The sequence below is a fragment of the Myripristis murdjan genome, chromosome 12, assembly GCF_902150065.1.
Source record: "Myripristis murdjan chromosome 12, fMyrMur1.1, whole genome shotgun sequence".
Lineage (NCBI taxonomy): Eukaryota > Metazoa > Chordata > Actinopteri > Holocentriformes > Holocentridae > Myripristis > Myripristis murdjan.
The window spans coordinates 31,901,518-31,926,588 of NC_043991.1; the positions used below are offsets into that span (position 1 = coordinate 31,901,518).

Genomic DNA, 25,071 nt, shown 5'->3' on the forward strand with positions numbered 1-25,071 from the left:
TCTACACAACAAACGTTACGGTGTGATTCGCCTGGTGCTAACCATCTACGTTAGTTAGTTAAAGCTAGCTAACGACTGTTAGCTAACGTTCTCTAAATTACATAGCCTACCTTAGATGTTGTGCAAATAGCTGGAGATGTATAACTTAAAACCCTTTTCTCGTTTGCTTTTGGGGGCAGGGGAAGTGGCAGCAACGTTTCGGTGGACATAGTTTATCGTTAGTCTAGGCAAATCCGTGAGGCACCGGGAGAACATGTAAGCGTTAGGGTTAGCCATTACACAGACCGGAAACTGAAATGCCGCTATCTGGCGAAACTGGATGTGCGTCACTCGTCTTGTGCACTGAGCGAATAGTATATGTCTGCAGACCCGGAGACTGCAGATTCAGGCCCGCAGTTTTGGGACCCGCAGTTCTAGGCCCCTCACAGCGACACCTACTGGACTGGATCCGCAGTACAGGACCCACAGTTCTAGGCCACTCGCAGCGCCACCTACTGGACTGGACCCGCAGTACAGTACCCGCAGTTCTAGGCCCCTCGTTTTTCCGTGACAGCGCCACCTACTGGATGACTGCAAAACTGCAAGAATTTCCCTCGGGGATCAGTAAAGGAGAAGCTTTGAAGGTTTATTACACCTTCAATTCTAACAGTTTAAATGTTTATTGTACCCCAATACTGCACTGGTTTAACGTTTATCACACCAAAATACTACATACTAACGATTGATTAAAGGTTTGTTACACCTCAGTATGTTTTCACAGGCACGCATATGCACAACAGGAGCAGGAACAGGAGCCTGTGTGATTCCCCTGACTTTTTTTCATTGCTCTTATGTGTACTGGCACACTCATGCAAAGCCGTGCGTGCATGCACTGTCTTGCGTGCATGCGCATGGACAAGCCGGGGAAACAGGCCAGGGATCTTGTGATTCTAACGGCTTTTTTTCATGGGCGTAGCCAGACATTTTTCTCTGCAGTTGCTTTGCAGTTGCTATACAACTGTACGGAGTTGCTTGACAGTTTACTAAAATGCCAATTAAACAGCATAAATAAGGATATGGATGTCATTATTGGCTTGTTCATTGGAATCAGAGCCGTCTCGGAGATATGCACACGCACCAGATAAACATTATGTTGTAGGCCTAGGCCTGGCAAAATCAATTTGACGTTCGTTGTTGATAATTTAACTGCTGGTATATATGCCGCTTTTTCAAGCTATCTTAGCGTCTGTGTTGCTTGGCAACCGTTCTGTCCACTCTATCTTGCTTGGTGAAAGAATGAGTAGTTCTCAATTTTATTGTGGCATTATTACCAATAAATTATTGATTTTTTTCTTGTGTGATTATTTTATGGGCTATATGGAGGGTAACCGTTTTATAAAAGCAATAAGTCCCTTGAAGCAGTGGGTTACAGTGATTTTACAACGGCAAAACGCTCCTCAGCCGTTGTGAAATCCCTGTAACACACTGCTTCTCGGGGCTTATTGCTTAAATTGAGAAGTATTTACTCTTCCACCACGCAATAGCGTGCAATCCAGCAAGAAAGTGGGCAGAATGGTTGCCAAGCAACACAGACGCTGAGATCGGGTGAAAATACAGTCTCTTTCTTCTCCTCACACCAGCTCTGAAAGCAGCGAACAGACCACAGAGTTTGTTTCACAGTCGCCACTTCATTTCTCGCAACAAATAAATAAATAAATAAATAAATAATGCACCAAAGTTAATATTGTGTGTGATGGGCAACCCATGTCACACTGGGATAATAATAGTAAAATAATCTCATTACGTGTTAGTATGTTGACAAAGTTTCAGTATATGTTTTTTTCCACAAATTTTGATTAGTAGTACATGATACAAACAGGCATGTAAAGGGTTAATATTTGATTAAGTAATGATTTAAAGTAATTAAAAACATTTAAATAAATAGAATGGAATGAAAAACCCTGGAAAAACTGATAAAAAAAAAAAAATCATAATTTTATGAAAGGGTAGATGCTTGACCATTTTTTGGTCAAAGGGTGGGATTCGGAACTTTTCCTTAGGGTATACAAGGGTTAATTTCACATTGCAGTCAGTTTACATTGTAATGCTTTATTATTCTACTTTTCAATATTTTTTTGAACCTCAACAGAGAGCTACACAATTTTAAATCATCACTAAGGCCATTCCATAACTTGACTCCACGTTGAATCCTTGCACTCCGATCGTCTGTCATTACTTGTCTCCGATGAAATAGGTGGCGCTGTTGCGGAAAAACGAGGGGCCTAGAACTGCAGGTCCAGGACCGCGGTGCAGTTTTACAGTCGTCCAGACCAGTAGGTGTCACTGTCGCGGAAAAACGAGGGGCCTAGAACTGCGGGTCCTGTACTGCGGGTCCAGTCCACTAGGTGTCGCTGCGAGGGGCCTAGAACTGCGGGTCCCAAAACTGCGGGCCTGAATCTGCAGTCTCCGGGTCTGCAGACATATCCCGGTAAAATAAGAAAGTCGCCTAAAAAGTAACTTGTTTTTAGACCACTTTCACTTGTTTCAGGATCGTTTTCCTTGTTCCACTGGCAGTTTTTTTTTTTTTTTTTTTTTAAACTTACTGAACTTAGTGAACTGTGTTTTAAACACAAACAGCTAGCTAAGAGGATGGCTGGGAAAGTGGAAATTCGAGGGAGGTCGGTTGGTTTGACAAGATTCTTTAATTCACATGTGAGCCTCAAATACTCCCCGCAAACACACACGCCGCACAGATCGGCAGCGTGTGTGAGCTCGTCGTATATCATCATATAGCAGTCAAACTAAGCTGCATTTTCACTTCCACTACCAGGATGCCGATTAACACTCACACTAGCGAAAGAAACTGAAACACAAAAGAAAATCCTCCAGGAAGGCAATTTCGCAGCTCTGTTCTTCCTCTTTGGCAGTTTTGGCAGCGACTTCTGGTGTACTCTTGTTGATACAGCACCACCACATCGGCGCAATGCTGCAACTGTAGTTAAAATGACATCTATCTACCACAACACTTGTCAGAAAATAACAATTTTGCCGAAGTCAGAGTTTTGAGAGCCAGGGGCGGCATGAAATTAGGCTGAGGTGGCCGCCTCGTAATTTTATATGCAGGAAAGACCCTGCTCACTATAGACCCTCCAGCTACAACTATCTTACAAGTGGCAGCCGTGGTGACTCCAAGCCAGTAGGGGGCAGTGAAGATCATGACCAGAGGCAAAAAGACAACAAGTACAATGGACTGTCTGCAAGAAGAATGCGCTGATCACCTGTGAGGGGCAACAGGTGGTCAGTCCTAAGAGCCACAAAGCATGGTGGAGCTCACCAGCCTTTTGCGTTGCCTGATGGAGCAATATGCTGACTGGGAAGTCAAATGGGAGCAGGACCAGGAACGGCAGGAGGAGTGCTGGAAGAGGGTCCAGCACCAGTTCTCTGGGCTCCAGGAGGAGGTTCGACAGGAATGCCGGGACCACTGACAGCCAACAGAGAGCGTAGCAGCTGACTCACCACCACTCTCTGCATTACCTGCAGTGCAGCCTGAAGCCCAAAGACTGCAGATGATGTCTGATCCTGATCTTGGTCCTGTTGAAGTCTCTGGTGGGCAGCTATCCAACAAGGGAGCGAGATTTCCTGGATGGAAAAGCCCTAAAATGCAACTATACCATGAAGGTGAGGACATTGAGTATTATTTGACAATATTTGAAAGAATTGCACATGCATGTCAGTGGCCTGTAGAGGAGTGGGCACTTCACCTTGCCCCACTGCTCACTTGCGAGGCAACATAGCAACATGCAACATACACCGGCCAGGTTGGTGTATGTTGCAGTGGACATTGAGGAAACAATGGGCTATGTCAAGGTTAAGAATGCTGTTCTGCATAAATATGAAATTAATGCAGAGTCATATCGTGTGAGATTTCATTCCAGCAAGGTGGAGGATAATGAGACACCCAAGACTGGGGACGCCATTGTCATGGAGCAGTTTTTGAGGATTCTGCACCCTGAGCTCTGCACGTGGGTCAAAGAGCATAACCCCACAACTTCCAAAGAAGCATCTTAAATGGCAGAGACTTTTCTGGCAGCCTGACACACGTCAAAGGCCTTTCCCAGTCCCAGACCCCAGATAGTTGCTGCTTCATCGGGTAAGCCAGCAGTGGGTAATGCGCAGAGAGACAGAAATTTCAGGCAAGTCCCCAGCAGCTCAAATATCAAAGTTAAAGAGGTCAGAAGCAGAGGCCACTTAGCATGTCACTCCTGTGGTCAGATTGGACACTTTAAGGCAGACCTCCTAAATCATGACCTACATGTGTTTCCCACCCATGTCAGCAGTCAGTCACCTGGAAGGTATGTAGCACCCAGAATGTGTTAATGAGGAACGTACTGCCTGTGTATTTATTGAAGACAAACCATGGGTAGCTCTCTTAGACTCAGGAAGTAATCACACTTTGGTACTTTAGGCAGGGATCTTCCAGTCCTCTGTGAGCTCATTGCTAAGCATGGTTTTGTGCGAAGTCTGAGCAGAGCTAGTGAGAGTATGGTGGCGGTGACAAGGTCCAGACATAGGCATGCACAGCCTCAGCCAGCTTGCTCATGGGGTGAGCTACCTTCTGCAGATGGTGAGGTGCCAGGTGTTTAGGAGACTAGGCAGCCTACAGTCAGGACAAGCAGGAGACAGCAAAGGCAGGACAGATTGAGAGGAACAGAGCTCGTGGAGTCAGTGCTTGAGCCTAATGACTGAGTTGCAGCTCATTCCTAGTAATATTACCCAGTTATAGAGGCAGAATCCTTCCTTACAGTTCCTGTTTGCAAAGTGTGTCCCTTCCTCAACCCAAGTGACAGAGAAAGGCAGTGAGGTCTTTATTTTAAAAGGAGAGCAACAAGCACAACGAAATTGAAAGGCGCAGTCCTCCTTAGTGCCATTTAAAACTTATAAAAAAAACACACACACACACACACACACAAGAACACACGAGAACTGTTCAGTCTGCAACCTGGCTGCCAGAGTGCCGGGGTGGGCATCAGTGCCAGAAAGTGCCACATTGCCAAACCCGAGGTCCAGTATCTGGGGTATGTGATTGGTGGTGGGGTAAAGGTGGAGGCCATCGACTAAGAGGCAGCTAAAGTCGTTCTTTGGGTTGATCGGCTGGTACCGTTGATTCATCCCCAACTTTTCTTCACGCTCTGTAGTTCTTAGTGATTTGACTCGCAAATCCAGCCCTGCCAAAGTTCTTGTAATAATTGGAATGTATCTTTTTTCACTGCTGTATTGGAGATGTTTAGTATGCCCACCCCTGTAGTGAGGATGGTTAGGGCCTAATGCAGCTTGATGAGTGGTATGCCAATATAAATTCAGTCACCCGGTGAGACGGCAGAGAGAGAGCAGGTGTGGCATTGTTGAGGCTACGGCTTGTGCCAGTATTTTGAATGTGTATGATTATGATTTATTTTTACCTCAGTGACTTATGTTAATTATTATTTTTGTAATTGTTATTTTTTGTAGTTTTCTTTGTCTTTGTACATTTCCTGGATGCACTTGTAAATAAATGGGATTTCAACAAAGCTTCTTGAGTCTGCTTCCTACTTTACTATAGACCCTCCAGCTACAACTGTCTTACAAGGGGTTATACAAAGTGATTCTTGCATCAAAATTCTTAGTACTGTTTTGCAACAAAATGATTGCACCAAAACTTGAAAGATTTTATTCTTCGTTAGGTACATCTATACCTGGTATTTTCCTCTATAATTATGTTTTCTCTGTAGCATTTTTTCAGAACTATGATCAAAAAGGGGTCCAACCTCAACCCTCAAAGTAAAAAAAAAAAATTCCCAATCTTACATTCATCTTAAAAATAATTATTAATCATTACTACTACTACTACTACTATTATACTAATTATTTTTGTTGTTAGTGAAACAATTGGATCTTTTCATTGGTAAATATGAATTATCGAGTTAACACCAGTATGGATTCAGGGAAAATAGAACTACTGCCTGTGCTAATGGAAATGGTGGAGGAAATAGGCAGTTTAAAATGATGAGTGTTCTATTTGTATTTATATTGGCGTACAGAGGCTTTTGATAGGAGAGATTACAATCAGTTATTGAGAAAACTGGAGAAGTATGGGATAAGAGGTAGGGCAGACCGGGGTTGGTTGTCACATGGTTTGGTTGTCACACTGCTTATTACAGCCACACTAGAGGGTGCTGTGACATAACGTTGATATGAAAGAGCTGGCCTGAACTCCTGTTTATTTTGCACTGGTCATTTTGTGTAGCACACAGAAAACATTCAGGTCAAGAGATTTTTTTTTTTAATTTTTATGGGTCAGAGTAATTTTTCATGTTGGTGTTGTTTTTGTATTAAAAGCTTGTAGGTTATTAGTCAGTTAAAAACTCGAACGCTTATTAAAAAGTCTAAGGTAAATGCTTTGATTTGACTCAGCTTTTAGCTAGCAAGCTTAAGCCATGTGGTAGCTAGCTTAAAATGTTTCTCAAGATGTCAGTTGGTGATGGTTGTCTCACTGCTCCAGGGGTTGGTTGTCACATGTGTGACAACCAATTCTGGATCCAGTGTGCCATTTGCAAAAATTGGACTCACAAAGATTGCACCCCCAGCAATCCAAGGGCATTCATTTATCACAACTGTGATCCATGTGATTCTGATTGAGGCACAGGATTTGCTATGAAGACACACACTGCCGGAAATGGATAGCTGTTTAGATCATCAGTATTTGATACTGATGTGGTAGTCCATTTTGTTCTCGAATGTTTCCTGCATATTAGGGTGGCCCATTTTCACATGTAAATTTTCAACTTCATATTTTTTAAGCTCCTAACCCCTAAATTGGTTGCAATACATGAGAAAACTCTGCTGGTGAAATTTTTTCTCAATCAGACAACATTTACCCCTCTCTCATCGACCTTGAAGTTTAGCCATAGACTTAACACAGTCTTTTTTCACACGTGAATAGGGTGAAAATTTTATCCTATAGATATCAGTTAAAGTGTGGACAGATGAAGCTACAGCAGCTCTACAGGACTGTTTTGAATGCACAGACTGGCAGATGTTCAAAGATGCTGCTACCCAGGAGAACCATATTGACCTTGAGGAATACACATCATCAGTGACATCATACATCAGCAAATGTGCTGATGATGTGGTAAAAATAAGGACAGTTAACAAAAAATGTATTTCAAGTTCTTTGAAATTCTTTGTTTACATGAGCAAATTTCAAGTTGAATATTTAAGTTTAGCCAGTTTTCAACACGATCCTTTTCTGTAAGTGCAGTTGCTAAGCGACCATGCTAGCATAACAAGTGGAGGCTTCTGTTGGAGCCTCAGATTCCCACAGACTGTCGAACAGTCTGGTGCCAGAAAGGAAGTTAAGTTTTCGGATATTTAAGTTTAAGTTAATTAAGCCTTTAACTTTACCATCGTAAACTGTGAATGTGTGATGTAAATATGTAAATATAAATATAACTACTTGTATCAGAATATTTTGTTAAGTTTTTCTTGAGTTTTCTCTTTTGCATTCTAACATTGGGAATAAATAGATAGATAGATAGATTTTTATTGTCATTGCACAATCATATACGTATAATAATGCAACGAAATTAGGGCTCAGTCCTTTCGGTGCAGGGGAGAATAGAAAGCATCGTGCATCTTGCTAGTTGAATAGCCAAGTCCAGTAATAGATGGCTGCAGCCATGTCTCTGATATCAGAAAAAATTCAACAGTCACGGAAACACTTGTTGGAAGTGCAAGCACAGTTCGTCATCCCGTGTTCGCCATGGACCTGGCGCTGGAAAAAGCTGGGAGGCGGCGGCCCAAAGGGCTGTCCTTTCAGCCGTGCTAACGCACCGGCCCTGCAGCCTCGACGTCCTCCGGAATGTCCTGGCAGCAACGAAAGTCCGGTGAAATTGGCATCCCGCAGCGCAATCCCAAGCTCAAAAGGTCCTGATAACTGTTGTTTCCTTTGCTTGTTTACGTTTCCTCCTGGACTTGTCGCTGGGAAGAACTATCCACGGAGACCCCGGTGTTCTAACGGCATCCTCCGGAATGTCCTGGTAGCGATGAAAGTCCGGTGAAATTGGTACCTCGCAGCACAATCCCAAGCTCAAAAGGTGCTGACGACTGTACGCGTACATTGCCCAACATAAGGTGGTGTTTTAAGCTAAAAACACAACCGTTCACACATACAAAAACATATAATACGGCACCGAGAGTGGAGAGCTGTAGCCGCTGCGTCTATGCGTGCTGCCATGGCAATAAATGTCACTTGTTTTCAAGGATTGTTGTTTTTATTCATTCAATTTCACCTTCATTCTTGGGAAAGGATAATGTTGCAACTGAGGCTAAAGATCAACTTGAAATTTGCTCATGTAAAGAATTTCTAAGAACTTGTAATACATTTTTTTTGTTTGGCTTATTATAAGAAATCAACTTAGTAAGTTTCATGGTGATACAAGGATACAAGGATACAAGGAAGTTTATTTGTCATTATACAACAGGTTGAATAATGAAATTAAAGGGCAGTTTTAATCACTCGTTGCAGAGTCTTCCTGTCCTGGGCCGTGCACATCCCATGCCAGTTTGTGATGTTTCCAGTCAGGATGCTTTCAATTGCTCCTTTGTAGAAGCTGACAAGAACTTGGGGTGGGAATTTTGCTTTCTTAAGTTTCCTTAAGAAATACAGCCGTTTCTGATCTTTATTTAACCAGGGCAGAGATATGTGAAGTCCATGACAGGTTCTCTGTTATGTTGATTCCCAGGAACTTAAAACTGCTCACTTGCTCCACCTCAGCTCCATTGATGTAGACAGGGTTGTGTCTTTGCCTCCTTTTTTCGAAAATCAACTATCAGCTCTTTGGTTTTGCTGACGTTGAGCAGTAGGTTGTTTTCTGGGCACCATTCTGCAAGATGATTGATTTCCTCCCGATATGAAAACTCATCATTGTTGGAAATCTGGCTGATGATGGTGGTGTCATCCGCGAACTTCACAATAGAGTTCTCTCCATGTCGGGGGATGCAGTTATGGGTGTACAGCGTGAACAGGAGGGGGCTGAGCACACAGCCCTGGGGCGCTCCGGTGTTGAGCACTAGAGTGGAGGAGGAGAGACTGCCAATCCGAAATGACTGGGGTCTGTTTGTGAGGAAGTCCAGTATCCAGTTGCAGAGAGTGGTACTGATGCCCAAAGTGTTCAGTTTTCCAATCAGCTTCATGGGGGAGATTGTGTTGAAAGCTGAGCTGAAATCAACAAACAGCATTCTGATGTAGGTGCTGCTTTTCTCCAGGTGAGTGAAGACTGAGTGGAGAGCAGTGGAGATGGCATCCTGTGTGGATCTGTTGGTTCTGAATGCAAACTGCTAAGGGTCCAGACTGGCAGGGATGTTGTTCTTTATGTGCTGGAGAACCAGTTTCTCAAAGCACTTCATCAGGATGGGGGTGAGTGCCACAGGGCGGTAGTCATTTAGATTAGACACTGCAGACTTTTTAGGCACAGGGATGATGGTGGCTGTCTTGAAGCAGGTGGGAACACTCTCCTGTGACAGCAATATGTTGAAAATGTCAGTAATGACATCTACTAGCTGGTTGGCACATGTTTTTAGTACACGGCCAGGGATGTTGTCAGGCCCAGCAGCTTTACTCATATTCACTTTCAGCAGGACTTTCCTCACATCCACTGTGGATACTGACAGTGGCCAGTCCTCTGGAGGCGGAGTAGACTTTACAGCTGACTCTCTGTTGAGGAGATCAAAGCGAGCATAAAATGTGTTTAGCTCGTCTGGTAACATGGCCTCACACATGATGGGAGCGCTCCTGCTTTTGTAGCCTGTCACATTTTTGACCGCCTGCCACAAGTCTTTGCTGTTGTTGGTGATGAGGTCTCTCTCCAGTCTCTGCTGATGCCTTCGCTTTGCCTCCTTGATGCCAGCTTTCAGTTTTGCTCTGGCAGTGTTGTAGGCTTCTTTGTCACCTGACTTAAAGGCAGCTTTTTTGGCTCTAGATAGAGCTCTCACCTCTCCATTCATCCAGGCTTTCTCATTAGGGAATGATTTAACTGTCCTTATTTTTACCACATCATCAGCACATTTGCTGATGTATGATGTCACTGATGATGTGTATTCCTCAAGGTCAATATGGTTCTCCTGGGTAGCAGCATCTTTGAACATCTGCCAGTCTGTGCATTCAAAACAGTCCTGTAGAGCTGCTGTAGCTTCATCTGTCCACACTTTAACTGATATCTATAGGATAAATTTTTTACCCTATTCAAGTGTGAAAAAAGACTGTGTTAAGTCCATGCTAAACTTCAAGGTCGATGAGAAAGGGGTAAATGTTGTCCAATTGAGAAAAAAAATTCACCAGCAGAGTTTTCTCATGTATTGCAATCGATTTAGGGGTTAGGAGCTTAGACTCTCCAACTTTCATGTTTTTGGGCCACCCTACTGCACATAAAACATCGACTTACTCATGGTTGTTCAAGTTACTTCGTTAAAAAATGTTGGACATGTAGGCTCGGTTAAGGTCATTACTTGCGATATTTTTACTTGATTTTTTTTTTTTTTTTTTTTTTACTTGTGGCAGTTTTAATTGGGTTAAATGAGTTCAGAAGGACAGTCAGCATGCCAGCATGGCACACTTCAGTAACTGTGTTACTGAAGTGTGCAGTTGCTATTTCTTAGCTGGATTTTGTTGTATGTGTCTGTTGTCCTTTCTCTGTTCTTAACGTGTTTTATTTTAGAATTTTTGCAACTCTGTAATGGTGTGCTCTCGAAAAAGAGATTCTAATCTCAAGGGATTTCCTGGTTAAATAAAGGTTAAATAAATAAAATAAATAGTTCATAACGTCTCATGTGATTTTGACTTTATACACACATACACACAATAGATTCAGTAAAGGTTAGTTTTTTCAGCACTGTAAATTGTTTTATCTTACTTCTCATTTCAAAGGATCATTCAAATGGTCACCTTGTTCCAATTTGTGTTTTAAATACAAGGGGTATTGATGAGCAACTTTTGTTTGGCGTTGAAAGAGAGTTGGAAAGTCTATAAACTTAATTTGTTGTTAAATAAATTGTCTCTCAGTATAAAGAAAACCAAAATAATTAATTAACTGTTTAGCTCGTAGGACTTGTTGTTACAATCCCTAAAAATCATCAGCACCTACCTGGTGTTTGTATCTTGAGTGGGGAAGGGGCAGTCACTTCCTGATGTAACAGCTGACTGCTGGCTTGGAACAGCCCGCTCAGCAGGTCAGAAACCGAACACTACACTGCGTTCCAACTTATGCAAATTGGATTTCAGTGCCATAAACATTTAATTTTTTGTTTTTCAATTAAATTCATGGCTGGTATTGTGTCTTAGGTCTCTTTGGGTCGCTGAAATCAATCTCAGACACCTGTGATAATTAGTTTGCCAGGTGAGCACAATTAAAGGAAAACTACTTAAGTAGGATGTTCCATACTATTAAGCAGCCGCAGGTGTCAAGCACTATGGGGAAGAGTAAAGATCTCTCTACTGCTGAAAAACGTGAAATAGTGCAATGCCTTTGAAACTGCATGAAAATGTTAGACATTTCTAACAAACTTAAGCAAGATCATCGCACTGGTAAAAGATTTGTGTCTGATTCAGAGCACAGACGGGTTCACTCAGATAAAGGCATAATTAAGAAGGTTTCTGCCAAACAAATTCATAGAATTAAGAGAGCAGCTGCTAAAATGCCTTTACAGACCAGCAAACAGGTATTTGAGGCTGCTGGTGCCTCTGGAGTCCCGCAAACCTCTTCGTGTAGGATCCTCCAGAGTCTTGCAGTTGTGCCACCCCTAACCAATGCTCACAAGCATCGGCTGCAGTGGGCCCAGAAATATATGAAAACCAATTTCCAGACAGTCTTATGTACTGATGATGGTCCAGATGGATGGACTAGTGGATAGTTGGTGGGTGGCCACCATGTCCCAACAAGGCTGCGATGTCAGCAAGGAGGTGGAAGAGTCATGCTTTGGGCCGGAATAATGGGAAAAGAGTTTGTCGGCCCTGACTTCGGCAAAGTATGTAGAGTTTCTTATTGTCCACTTTCTTCCATGGTACAAAAAGAAGAATTGTACTTTCCGTAGCAAAATCATCTTCATGGAGCATCCTCAAGCAAAAGATCTACGAGGGTGGGAGACAGTTTACATCAAAACTGCAGCTCTGTCAGGCTATTCTGACATCCAGCAAAGAAATTCAACCAGAAACTGTCCATAAACTGACAAGTTCAATGGATGCAAGAATTGTGAAGGTGATATCAAAGAAGGGTTCTTATGTTAACATGTAATTTGGCCTGTTAAGATGTTTTTGATTGAAATAGCTTTTGATGTCCGTAAATATGACCTTCTAATGCTGCAAAGTCAACAAATGGCCATTTTCAGTTCTTTACAACCTATAAAATGCTCGAAAGAAACCGAGCACTACTTAGCACTGTTGCTATATCTGATGAAGTATTTAAATAGCCTTTAGCATAACTGATCGCAATGTTGGTGTGATTTAAGTTAACGGCTGACTGCTGGCTTGAAATGGCCCGCTCAGCAGGTCAGAAACCCAACACTACTGGTCGCTGTTGCTATAAGTATTTGTTTAGCTCGTAGCACTTGTTGTTACAATACCTGGTGTCCCAGGTGTGCCCCCCTCTGCTTTTGCCCCTCATGTTTGACATCTAGCAGCCCAAATGGGGTCCTTTCTCTTCATCCAAAGCCAGTTGCTGGCTCGCTCCGCAGCCTCTGAAAGTGATTTCAGTGCTTGTTGGGGGGCCTGGCCCCGGACCCCCCATGCTCTTCAGGAGCCTTGTTGTCGATTTGGCTACAAATCCTCTACATCCAACCTCTACTTGGAGCACCTGTGTCCTCCAACCACGCAGCTCTGTCTCAGCTGCTATGTCTGTGTACTTCAGGCTTTTACATTCACAAGCTTCGTCAATTGCAGACTCCCATGGGACTGTACCACGATGTACAGCAGCTTCTGCGAGGTTGACCACAACATCAGGTCTGGCCTAAGATTAGTTGTGATAATCTCTGGTGGAAAGATGAGTTTCTGATCTAGGTCAACTTTCATTTTCCAGTCTCGGGCTGTGTCCAGGAAGGATGTTTCCACTCTTGCAGATGGTTTCCCTGGAAGTTGTCCTGCTTTCACGGAGGGGGTGGTGCTTGAGAGTCCAGGCACTAGGGGACGGAGGGCGTTGGTGGTAACTCTTCTTCTCTCCAGAATGATTGCCAGTTGCCTTAAGACCTGATTGTCCCTCCAGGTGTAGTGGCCCTGAGTCAGGCTGGTTTTGCAGCCAGTGAGGATGTGTCTTAATGATGCTGGAGTTTGGCAGAGAGCACATGAGGGATCTTCTCCAACCCACTGGCTTAGGTTCTTGGGTGTGGGAAGAACATCATAAGTGGCTCTGATGATGAAGCTGATTCGGCTTCCTTCATCTCCCAAAGATCCCTTCAAGTGAGTTTACGATGCTCCAGATTTTGAAACTGCCTTTGTGCATCTCTCTGCTTCCTCTTGCTGCTGGGCTGCCTCAACCACTAGCCTTCTTCTCTGGGTGGGTGTTGCTTTGTGCCATGTTGGTCGACTTGTCCCGAGTCCAAACCCACCTCTTCCCTGCTGAACCTGCCCCACTATGTCCCAATGCCTGAGAACAGATTTAGCCTGCTGCACAGCTTCAGACTGGGTCCACTTCCTCCCTGTTGCCAGTTTGGGAGCAGCCTCGTATTACTGCGTCTTGGGACTCTGTCAGGGTCATGTCTAGCCTCACTTTGGTGCACTTGTACTTTTCAGTGAGGCTAGAGACCGGTAGCTCCAGAGCACCGTGCCCAAAATGAATGGTTTTTGGGAATCGACAAGAAATAGAGGGAGATGTTAAATTAAAAATGTGCAATGCTACAACTGAAACAGTTTTTGAGACAAAATTCCTTGGAGTTGTTATTGATCATAAATTTACATGCAAACAACATATAACATACATGACTAAAGTAAAGGTAAAATTTCAAAGTCAGTAGCAATCCTGTATAAATCTTATTATAAGATTTATATCTTATAAGGCCTTCTGTATAATACGTATCTTGTGTAGAATTGTGGGGTCAACCTTTAAAATGACTATAAATTCAATAGTCTTACAACAAAAACTAGCTATACATATTAATAAAGCTGGTTACTATTATGACATCAATCCACTCATAAAATCTCATGCTATGAAATTAAATAATTAGGTATATTATAAAGTAATGCAAATTTTGTTCAGAGCGAAAACAAAGTCACTGCCAGACTGTGTACAAAGGTTTTTTTTATAGGAATGTAAATATGAGTTGAGAGATGCCCTGAAAGTTTACCGTATAAAAAAAGAGGTTATTATTGGGGTTAAGTCATGGAACAATGTTCAGTTTAAGAATGTATAACTTGCTTTTGGTTTTCAAAATAATGGTTTAAAGCTATTTAGATGGTTTTAAGTGTGAATGATTTTTTTTTCATTGTTATTAATTGATTCTATGCTAGAACATGGTGCCCTATATATACAGCTGATTATATTTAGTTTTTTTCTCTACAGATTTCAATTGTTATACATTCATACAGATTGTCAACTGCAGTTGACATATTTCCCACTACCCTATAGTTCAAGTCTTTGTCCACATATACAGCCACGCCTCCTCCGTTTTTGTTCCTTCTGTTGATGTGGTTGAGTTCATATCCATCCAGCTCGAAATCCATTCCTTTATCAGCGTTAATCCACGTTTCAGATATGGCAATAATCTTGAATGGTTTTGTAAATTTACTTAAGTAGTCCTTAATGTTACTGAAATTTGCGTACATGCTTCTGCTGTTGAAATGGATTATGGAAAGTTTGTTATCCATTTTAATGATCTGATTGTACTGTTCATATAATAACAGCAGTTATCGGTAATAATGGAGTAGAAATTATTGTCCGGATCTATATCGTTTTCTATGTCCAGTACATTATGCTCTGTATATTGAAAAGTTTTCAGTTCCATATTATCATGATCAATAGTCCTTTGAGTTATGTCCTAAGTGCTTCCAAATCATGGTGAATGAGATATTTCCGATGGTGTCATGGTCGTGTGTTGTGAAATGAATCATACCTTACAGTCCGTTTTATGATGCTCACTGGTACCTGTCCAGCTCCTCCATGTTCCTAATGACGACAACTTATGCTTGCTCTGGCGTTCCATTCAGCTTGATCAGTACTTTACAATTGTTTGTCCATGTGCTTTGGATTTTCCCTTGTTTTTTCAGATTGCATGCTTTTCTTGCGATGTTGGAGTTTCGTTTTGTGAGGTGCTCGTTAATGAATATGTTCGTTCCTTTAAGCTTCCTTCCCTGCTTCGACAGTGCAGACTTGTGTTTTCTGTTTACAAATCTCATGATGATGGCTGATGTATTGCCGTCATTTCTCCGGGGCAGAGGGTGGCAAGCCTCTGTGTTGTTTAAATCCACTTCAGTCCCCTTTGAGTGGAGGAAGGCAGCCACCTGTTGCTCAGCCGATCTGTCATCCTGCTCACCGGGCTCAAGTTCATCTCCCTCCTCGGTTGTCATTGCCTTCTTCGGCAGCATGCTGCTGCGCTTCAGTCCGTGTTCCAAAATCAGCGTCGTAAACCAAGCAGTCTCCAAAACCGGTGGTATCAATAGTCAGTCCGATGTCCGTAATCCAAGATCAGCAGTAAAAAGTAGAAAATAGTCCAAAACCGAGCACCAAACACACAATGAGCAAGCGAGGGAAGCAAAGGAAACAGGAAGTGAAGTCCTGGTCCTGTCGAGGCTCATATCCCACCTGGCCTTGACCGACATCAGTTCTCCTACAGATCCAACAGATCCACAGACGACGCCATTTCCATCGCCCTCCACACCGCTCTCAGCCACCTGGAACACCCGAAAACATGAATCAGGATGCTGTTTGTTGACTTAAGCTTGGCATTTAACTCCATCAGCCCCGGTCGACTGATCAACAAACTGCAGGCACTGCAACTCGGAACCCCCTTCTATCTGTGGATCAAGGACTTCCTGACTAACAGACCCCAGAATGTCAGGATAGGCACCTCTACATCCTCCACCATCATTCTCAATACTGGTGTTCCTCAGGGCTGTGTCCTGAGTCCAGTCTTGTTCACACTTTACACCCATGACTGTGTCGCCACCCACGGCTCCAGTACCCTCATCAAATTTGCGGATGACACAGCCGTTGTTGGACTGATCAGCAACAACAACGAGGCACCATACGGAGAGGAGGTCCAGGCACTGGCGGTTTGGTGCAGTGACAACCACCTCAACCTCAACACCAGGAAGACAAAGGAAATCATCATTGACTTCCAGAAGTCGAGGACCACACTGCACTCAGGCCTGAGCATCAATAGGGAGGAGGTGGAGCGTGTCACAGACTTCAAGTTTCTCGGACTGCACATCTCAGAGGACCTGTGCTGGATTGTGAACACCACTCACATTATCAAAAAGTCCCAGCAGCGACTCTTTTTTCTGAGAACGCTGAGGAGGAATAAACTCCCTACTACTACTACTACCTCTCAGTCCAAGACCATGAACTATTGCATAAACTGCTTTTTTTTTCTTTGCACCTTTAATAACTATGCACAGTATTCTGTTTGCTGCACTTCATTATTATATTTATTAAACTCAATACCACTCTTACGATTATTGCTGTTACAAGAATTGTTGCTAAACGAAATTTTGTTGTATTTTGTACAATGACAATAAAGCTTCTTCTAAAGAATGTATTTGCCTATTTACTATTTATTGTCCGCCAGAGAAAAAGTGCGCCAGAACAGAAAACTACTTCCTAGCATCTGTTTTGGTTGCATAGCAACTGGCACCACATACGTGCACGACGCTCATGCATGCGCCCTACTCTGCACACGTGCACGCTGCTCTGCGCCCATCTGCACCATACCCAGCGCAGGGCGCGGCCCAAACTGCGTGATATGTGAAAGCCGCTTTAGGCGCAGCACCCACAGGTGCCAGCGCCAGCCTTGCACTGCACTACGCTCGGCGCAGACCGGTGTGCCCTTGCACCCTGCAATCACATACACAATGAATGGCTATGCCGGCCAAGGTCTGTGCCATGCATGCGCTATGTGAAAGCTGCTTAAAGACACTGCAATTCTCCGCCAAAATGGAGAAAAATTTAGAAAAGGTTTATTTAAAAAATTTTTTTTTAAATAAACCTCCATACACCCTGTGACGTCTGTGGTCATCTGGACTTTTTCTGGTCTTTTTTTCAATCCAAAATTAAAATTGACAAGTCGAGAGCCGATCACAACAACGGGAGCATTTTTTAACCTTGCACACGTGGCTCTTTTTAAAGGGATAATGTAGTTTACTTTTTTGAAGTGGAGTTGGACTGTTCTCAGCAGGAGAGAAGAGAACTCTATGGCAGATACAACCCCACTTCAATAAAAGTACACTATCTTTTTAACATTCATTTAAAGTTTAGCATTTTGTGTTTTCACAGAAAATTGATTTTGTATTTTATCCATAGTAAATGAAATGAGAGAAGCAACTTCTGCACTGTTCTTTTCTTTGAGATATCAAAATTAACTGTAGTATTTGTTTTTATTTGATAGCAGCTGAAATGAAACTATTACTATAGAGCAAGTAAAAACTGACTTAGAGCAAGTAGATGTTTGACCAACTTGCCCGACTGGGCAAGCGAAAAAAATCCTTAACGTTGAACCCTGGTTTAGTTTTGCCTACATTTAAAACTAATTTAGAATATATTCTGAATGGTGTCAAAGTCATGTTGAAGAAAATACAGCACTTGCATGTTTATAGGAGCACAGGAATATGCAATGGTATCATTTGAATACAGAACTGAAGCCTTGTGGCATTCCATTTCTAAACCACTTAGAGGCAATATTGTGCCAGATTCACAGGCAGTATTGTAAATCCTAAATCACAGAGACATTTCAATAACAAAAAGTGACCAACTGTATCAGAGACCTTGGATACATCAGTTAATAACAGCATATTGTTACTTTTCCAAATTACTTATCATTTAGATCTTGGGAAAAAGCAGAGATGGTACTATGCCCAGACCTAAAACCAGACTCACAAGTATTTAAATTGAACTTTTTTCCAAGATTGACCTCAGCTGGCAGTTAATAGCTGATTTTATAATCCTTGTCAGGAATGACAGTTGAAAAATAGGCTGATAGCCTATTAATTCAGATAATTGGAACGGTGTCCTTATGGAGAGGACTGTATTGAGCAGACTTGGAAACCTTTGTGATAATACTGCACAAATAGATGAATTGAAAACATATGCTATAGGCCCAGTGCCACATTTCAGGAGATATGATGAGAGTGTTTCAGGCCCAATTTGATTTCCAGGGTCAGTTTTAAAAAATGCGTGTACACATCTATGGATGTGACACAATGAAGATAGAAAGGAGAGTCACTATATATTAAGTTATTAATTGAGAGGACTAAAGAGTCACCAGATGTGCTGGACACATTATCATAGGCAAAATTGGTGTCTGGAACATTACTTTTATTTAAAAAAAAAAAAAAAAAAAAAAAAGTAACCTACAGAAATGAAATAGCAATATCAAGACAATATCCAAAAGGGAAAGTTTTCACCCAAGATACCAGTAGTATCAGTTTCCTGCAGTTTACCATTTAGCTAAAATACACACATGTAATAATAATAATAAGAAGAAGAAGAAGAAGAAGAACAGTAATAACAACAATAATAATAATGAACTTTATTTATATAGCACCTTTCATACAGGGGATGTAGCTCCAAGTGCTTTACGGTAAGGTGAAAAAACAAGTATAAAATAGGCAAGCAAAAATAAGTGCAAAATCTGCATTGATAAAACCAATCAACAAACTGAAAAACAAAGAGTAGAGGCGGTAAAACAAAGTGCAATAAGATATATGAAAGAACAAAATAAAAGAATAAGACAAGAGAAGCATGATAGTTAAAAGTATTGTTGAATAAATAAGTGTTCACAGAGCCTGCATCTCTTGTAGCCTTGGGTAGGGGATTCCATAATTTTAGTGCATAATTAAAAAAAGGCTGAGCTGCCAATTTTCTTATTTATGTGACAGTTTGTATTTACAAAAACAGTGGCAGAGGATCTAAGAGGCCATGGAGGATAATAAAACAACATGGAATTAGTAATGTATGCTGGACCTAACCCATTGAAAGCCTTATAAACAAGTAGAAGGACTTTAAACACTCAATATGCTGACAAAACACATAACTGTCTTTTCTTATGGTTGTTGTTACTTGTTTTGTATGGGGGGTCTAATGAACATTTTTAAATGTATGTTTTTGCTTTTGCAGAAAGACCTGGTTGGTCACAAGAATATTGTTGGGTTTCTGGACTCCAGTATCACAGCTGTGGGAGGAAGGGATGTATGGGAGGTTCTCATACTTATGGACTACTGCAAGGGTGAGTGTTGAATAGGAAAATGGGGAATGGGGGTAGACAAGTGTTTTGATTACTGAGAGTAACAGTTACTTTTTCAGAATAAATTTGTGTTCTATTTCTGTTGAACATAAATGAGAACAACAAAATAAAACAAATACTGTATAACAAGAGACACCAACAAACTTTGTTTATTGGATCTCTCAAATCTGAAAACATTAACTGTATATATACATTGCATAAGAAAATCATCCGCCTTTTCTATCCCTCAGCTGTAGTCAGAAGCTAAGGGATAAATTGTCAAGACAGACTGTACTAGGGAGAATCATACAATAAATGTGCTAAAATATCTAGTATAGACATTAATTGGTCCAGGAGAGCTTCTTGTATTTGAACCGGTTTACGACTGGCTGGATAGATAGATAGATAGATAGATAGATAGATAGATAGATAGATAGGAAATTCAGTCTCTCAGCTGTTCGATTACTCAGTTACACTCAGTTCCACATTCACACACTGTACCTAAGAAACAGGATCAAGTATAAAGAGTCAACAAGATGATCAATAAATAATATTAAAATAGCAGCGTTAAAAGCAGACAGTGCTACTAAAAGTGGTCCAATAAATGAAAAGTCAAACTTATTTCTGCCCCACTGGCAGGTAGGGCCTAAAGATGGCCATATCTGTCCTTCCATCCATCTTTTTAGCATTTCACTCCAAGGCCAACATATCTTAGAATCTAATAGGAGCATGCACCCTATAAGCTCTGGTGACATGACCTTTCCTCTAGTAGCACCCTCAGGCCAATCATCTAACTTGATTCAACATATATTTGCCGGACCCTGATTAGGGGTAAGACCTAGAAACTTGAATGCCGCTAACTGACTTTTTCAGAACAAGCCATGGTGGAGCCCCCTAATGTTGACAACTAAAGATTGCTGTGGGTGGGGTTCAGCAAGCACAGCCCTGGCTGTTCTAGTTAAATGTATAGGATGGCATCTGTGTCTTTTTTCCTCATTTCTGCTTATAGTGGCTTGAGGTCATTCAAGCCATTCAATCACAGTTAAGTTTCTACTCTACTCTACTCTTTGCTCTAGCCTAGACAAATCATAAATCCAACCTTAAAATCATGTTAAATATTTGCACATTTGCACACACAGAGTACCATAAATATTTCAAATATTGGCTAAACATGAATGTCATCATAATATTGTATAACAAATTAGATCAAACATTATCCATTAACCTTCATGTCAATTCTTAGGAACACCATAATTAAATGGTAAATGGACTGCATTTCTATGGCGCTTTTCTAGTCTGACCACTCAAAGCACTTTACAATGTTTGCCTCACCGTCACCCATTCACATACACATTCACACACTGATGGCAGAGGCTACCATGCAAGGTGCCTAGCTGTCCATCAGGAGCGATGATGGGTTCAGTATTTTGGTCAAGAACACTTTGACACACTCCCCCGGAGGAGCCCGGGATTGAACCAGGAACCCTCTGATTACCAGGCGACCGCTCTCCCTGCTCTCCAGCCATGCCACCCCACAAAATTAAATTAAATTAAAAGAAACTAAATTAAATAATAAAATAGATAAATTATTAAAAGAAGCTGCTACTAATATTGAAGGTTATTTGAAAGACACATGTGAAACACCTACAAACACTCAATCAAGGTGAAAGTGTTTGGAGACAAAGAGGAGGTCCTCTTTCCAGGCCTTTATTCGTAAAGCTCGAGATACTACCACAAGTACAGGGTCCGGCTGAGGCTGTTAGAAAGTGAAAAAAGTGAGCCCAAGTTTAAGTTAGTTTGATGGACATTACGCTTAGCTATTGCATTACACTTAGCAATTGTAACTAGCAAGTTGGCATGGGACCATTATATGCCATTATGTGCAGTGCTGTCCGTGTGATTTTATTCATGTATGAGTTATGGCATATAGCAGCTGTTTTAGCAAGCTAGTTGTTTCCAGTCTAGGAAGTTGCTTTGGGCAGTAGTCACTGTTATTTCACTCATTTTTGTGGTTTATTTTATCCAATGCTAAAAATATTCTCCCTGAGATGAAAAGGTTTTACCCAGGATGTTTTTTGAGGGATTGCTATGAGAAATGGGTGGTCTCTAATTTCAGATGCCAACCAGGTATCTAAAGTTACAAGATACTGGCCGTGGCCTGAATGTTAAAACATATAAACATATGTGAATCAAAAGAGAATGTTGCTATGGTAACTGACATTGGGTATCCTTTTGAGTGTGGAAGCCCCATGTTGAAGTGAATTGTAGACTTTTGAAATGGGTAGCATGCATCACTTTGAGGCCACAACCCCAAAGTTATAACTTCCTTGTTTTGATAGTGTACATTGTTATAAGATTATATTTCACAAAGGAGGATTACTCATCTGTCACAGACAAGTATCATAGCTACGTAAAACCAGTGTAGCAGTGAATTGGGTAGTTAGTACAAGTGTTTTTCAAGGGAGAAAACATAATATAATTCTAAGGTGAGGCGGAATCTTCAGTTTGAGGGTAAGTTGTTTTCAGATATCTAAATGTGTTTAAATTCATTTGGCTTGAACAGTGACAAGCCAGTGGTCAGTGACATCACCCAGTCAGAAAAAAATAATTTAGTTGCAATCTCACTAATCACCAGCAGAGGCAGACAAATTATACTATTTCCCATTAACTGTGTTTCTATTCAAAATGCTTCACATATTTTGAACACATTTTTGAAATTTGATAAAAGAAAATGTGAATTAATGTGGGTTTTCATGAACTATTGTCATTCTGATTGCCCTGTCACAGAACACCAGTTGGGGTTTATTTAGAGCCCAAAATCACTCCCTTCCTTTCCAGTGCCTGGTGCACATAGTTAAATGGTGTTGTTATTATGGTAGTCCATATTACCAGAACAACTATTGTGGCTCCTTGATAGTTTTATGGTAAATTAAGAGGCTAGTGATGACTCCTCAAAGGGAGCTTTTCTCTGTCAGGGGGTTGATCCACGACAACACACCTGTTCAAAGCAGTTTTCAGAGTCGTGTAATGTCTCCTCCACTGTCATATTGTTGTCTGATAGATGGATGACATCACCATTATGCAAATAGTGTTTCCATTTTCCATTTAGTGCATTAAGACTTTTTTGAAAAAGGCAACAACCACCTCAAGCAGGCATAAAAACGTTTTTTGCAAAATAAAGGATTTTTTTTTAATATTGCCATTTCCATCAACCTTTTCTGATGCAATACTTCAAAATGTGCATAAAAATAGGTTTATGGAAACATAGCTATTGACTTGTCCTGTTCTTTCTGTTGAGAGAATCTATTCCCCAGCAAACCTGTTAAGAGTGATACCTTTAGTAATATCCAATTAGAAAAGCTACACATTGGGTGCCAGTTTTCTTTCATTTGATTTTTATAAAGGAAGGAAATTAATTAGTAAAAAAAAAACTAACCAGGGGCAATAGAAAACCTTTACACTAAATACATATATTTCTGTATTGATGCCATAGCAAAATTGGAAATAATCTTTGTACTCAAATACAAGGGAGAACAAGACTGTGGTGATTAGAGGGACTGAATGGTTTTGACAGCAGTTTGCATTTCTTTTTTCTATTACATGATAATTTCAGTAAAATGCAGCTCTATAATAATAGGATAACAGACACAATTGCAAAACACCATCAGATACCACTGAGGTTGACCTGCCCTATTGGTCTTTGGTGTACAGTGTATTGTATTATATTTTTTTGCAGGGGGGCAGGTGGTCAATTTGATGAATCAAAGGCTGCAGACTGGTTTCACTGAAGCTGAGGTGCTTCAAATCTTCTGTGATACCTGTGATGCTGTTTCTCGCCTGCACCAGCGCAAGACACCGATCATCCACAGAGACCTCAAGGTGAAGCATTCTGCCACTTGTCATTCTCAAATCCCACACCATGTTATGGTTTTACTCTTGTATTTAATTCTTATTGTAATGCTCTGCTTAGGGCGTAAAAGCTAAATATGGTACTGTAGTACCAGATTTATGGATTAAGCTGTTCCTATTCAGGCTTGAAAAATTTGATGTGCACATGGAGGATTTTGGGCATGCCTTCGTCTGAGCATGAGTTTATTCATAATCTTTGCTTCTTTGCCCTTCCCCTTGGTATGGTTGAAAAATACCTGCATCTATTCACTAAATACTCACCCAATGCAAACCAATGCATCTGTGGCCTTGTTGAGGATACACACATGGTGAAAAGCTCCTCCTATGACAAATAACAACCAGTTATCATCTCCCTGTTAAACTGGTGTTCACACCCACAGCACCCAATGTGTTTGCAATACATCCTGAGATCTGCATCTCTCACATCTCATATCTGCATGCTATTAGAGGTGTAAACAGACATGTGTCCCAGGACACACTGAAGGACTGCCAATTCAACTGATGTCTCCTGTGTAAGCTCTGGTCCAGCCTAACACCCAGACAGCAGCCAGCCTGTCACTTTTCCAACAGAAAAAATATCCTACCTGATTCTGCCCAGCAGCTGAACTGTCAGCTGATAGGCCAAATGCAAACTGAATTGAAGATTAGCTATAAAGCAGTTGTTTAATGAATAAAAACACTGTCTACATGAGGCTTGTTTCACCATCCTCTAGGATTATTTATTTATTTATTTATTTATTTGATTTTAACCTAGAGCCACAATAGTGGAGGAGTCTCTAACCACATGCAAATTTAAATATTCGAGTTCAATGTCAGGTTCACGTTGATGTAGGCTATCTGCAAGGAAAGCCCAACCCTCTCAAACCTGCAGGAATAGTTAAATGATCTGAGCCTGAAATCATACACCTGTGTGTTTATAGGAAGAGCAGGAAGATGAGGTATGATCATAAGTCGACAGGTGAGATGCAGGTGAAGACGCATTTCAATACTAGGTGTGAACAGATGGACTTAAAGCTGTCCATTTGTGATCGGATCACCAAAGATGCCTTTTAATGCCAGGCGGAGATAGGGCCATAGTTGGTTCACTTATTTATCCTTATTTTTTTACTGTTGGGTTAGGGTTAGGGTTTTGAATAAAGCCCCTTGCACTTTTTTTTTTTTTTTTTTTATCAATTAATTTATTTTTTTTATCTCTGCAAGGCGCCTGGTGTGGATAATGTATTTGGCCCTGTGTGTGTGTGTGTGTGTGTGTGTGTGTGTGTGTGTGTGTGTGTGTGTGTGTGTGTGTGTGTGTGTGTGTGTGTGTGTGTGCGTGCGTGCGTGTGCGTGTGTGTACACTTATGACTGTACGATGAAGAACTGCTCGTGTTTGCGGTGATTCACAACCTTTGCAAAACATTTGTTTTTTCTACTTCCACTCTCTCTCTTCATTTTCTGTCTAGCTCATGTGACCACCATTGCTGTCTCTATAGGGTTGCTATACACTGGCCCCACACTTTCATTCACTGTCTAGCTTGCTCTACCGCTGCTCGTTTTTTTATTCCTATTGTGGCTGTGTACGCTCCGATCGCCAATGAAAAAAATCCAGGATGTGTAATTTTAGTAATAATTTTGAATTTTAATGTTTTAATTTTTGCAGTTTTTGAAACTTGGTTTGTCAATAGCCTGATGACTCCTGGCAAAGAGATTGCTGAGAGAGTGAAAAAGCTAAACTTGTGGGGCTTTAGGAGT

General features: G+C 41.4%; 1 protein-coding gene across 1 annotated transcript in view; it reads left to right on the forward strand.

The window, feature by feature from the left end:
• Positions 1-25,071, forward strand: part of aak1b (AP2 associated kinase 1b) — a 100,523-nt gene that overhangs the window by 24,835 nt on the left and 50,617 nt on the right. Inside the window, exons 4-5 of the mRNA XM_030064751.1 lie at positions 19,326-19,434; positions 23,168-23,310. Of these exons, the coding sequence (XP_029920611.1) occupies positions 19,326-19,434; positions 23,168-23,310 (252 nt within the window). The remainder of the gene's footprint in view (positions 1-19,325; positions 19,435-23,167; positions 23,311-25,071) is intronic.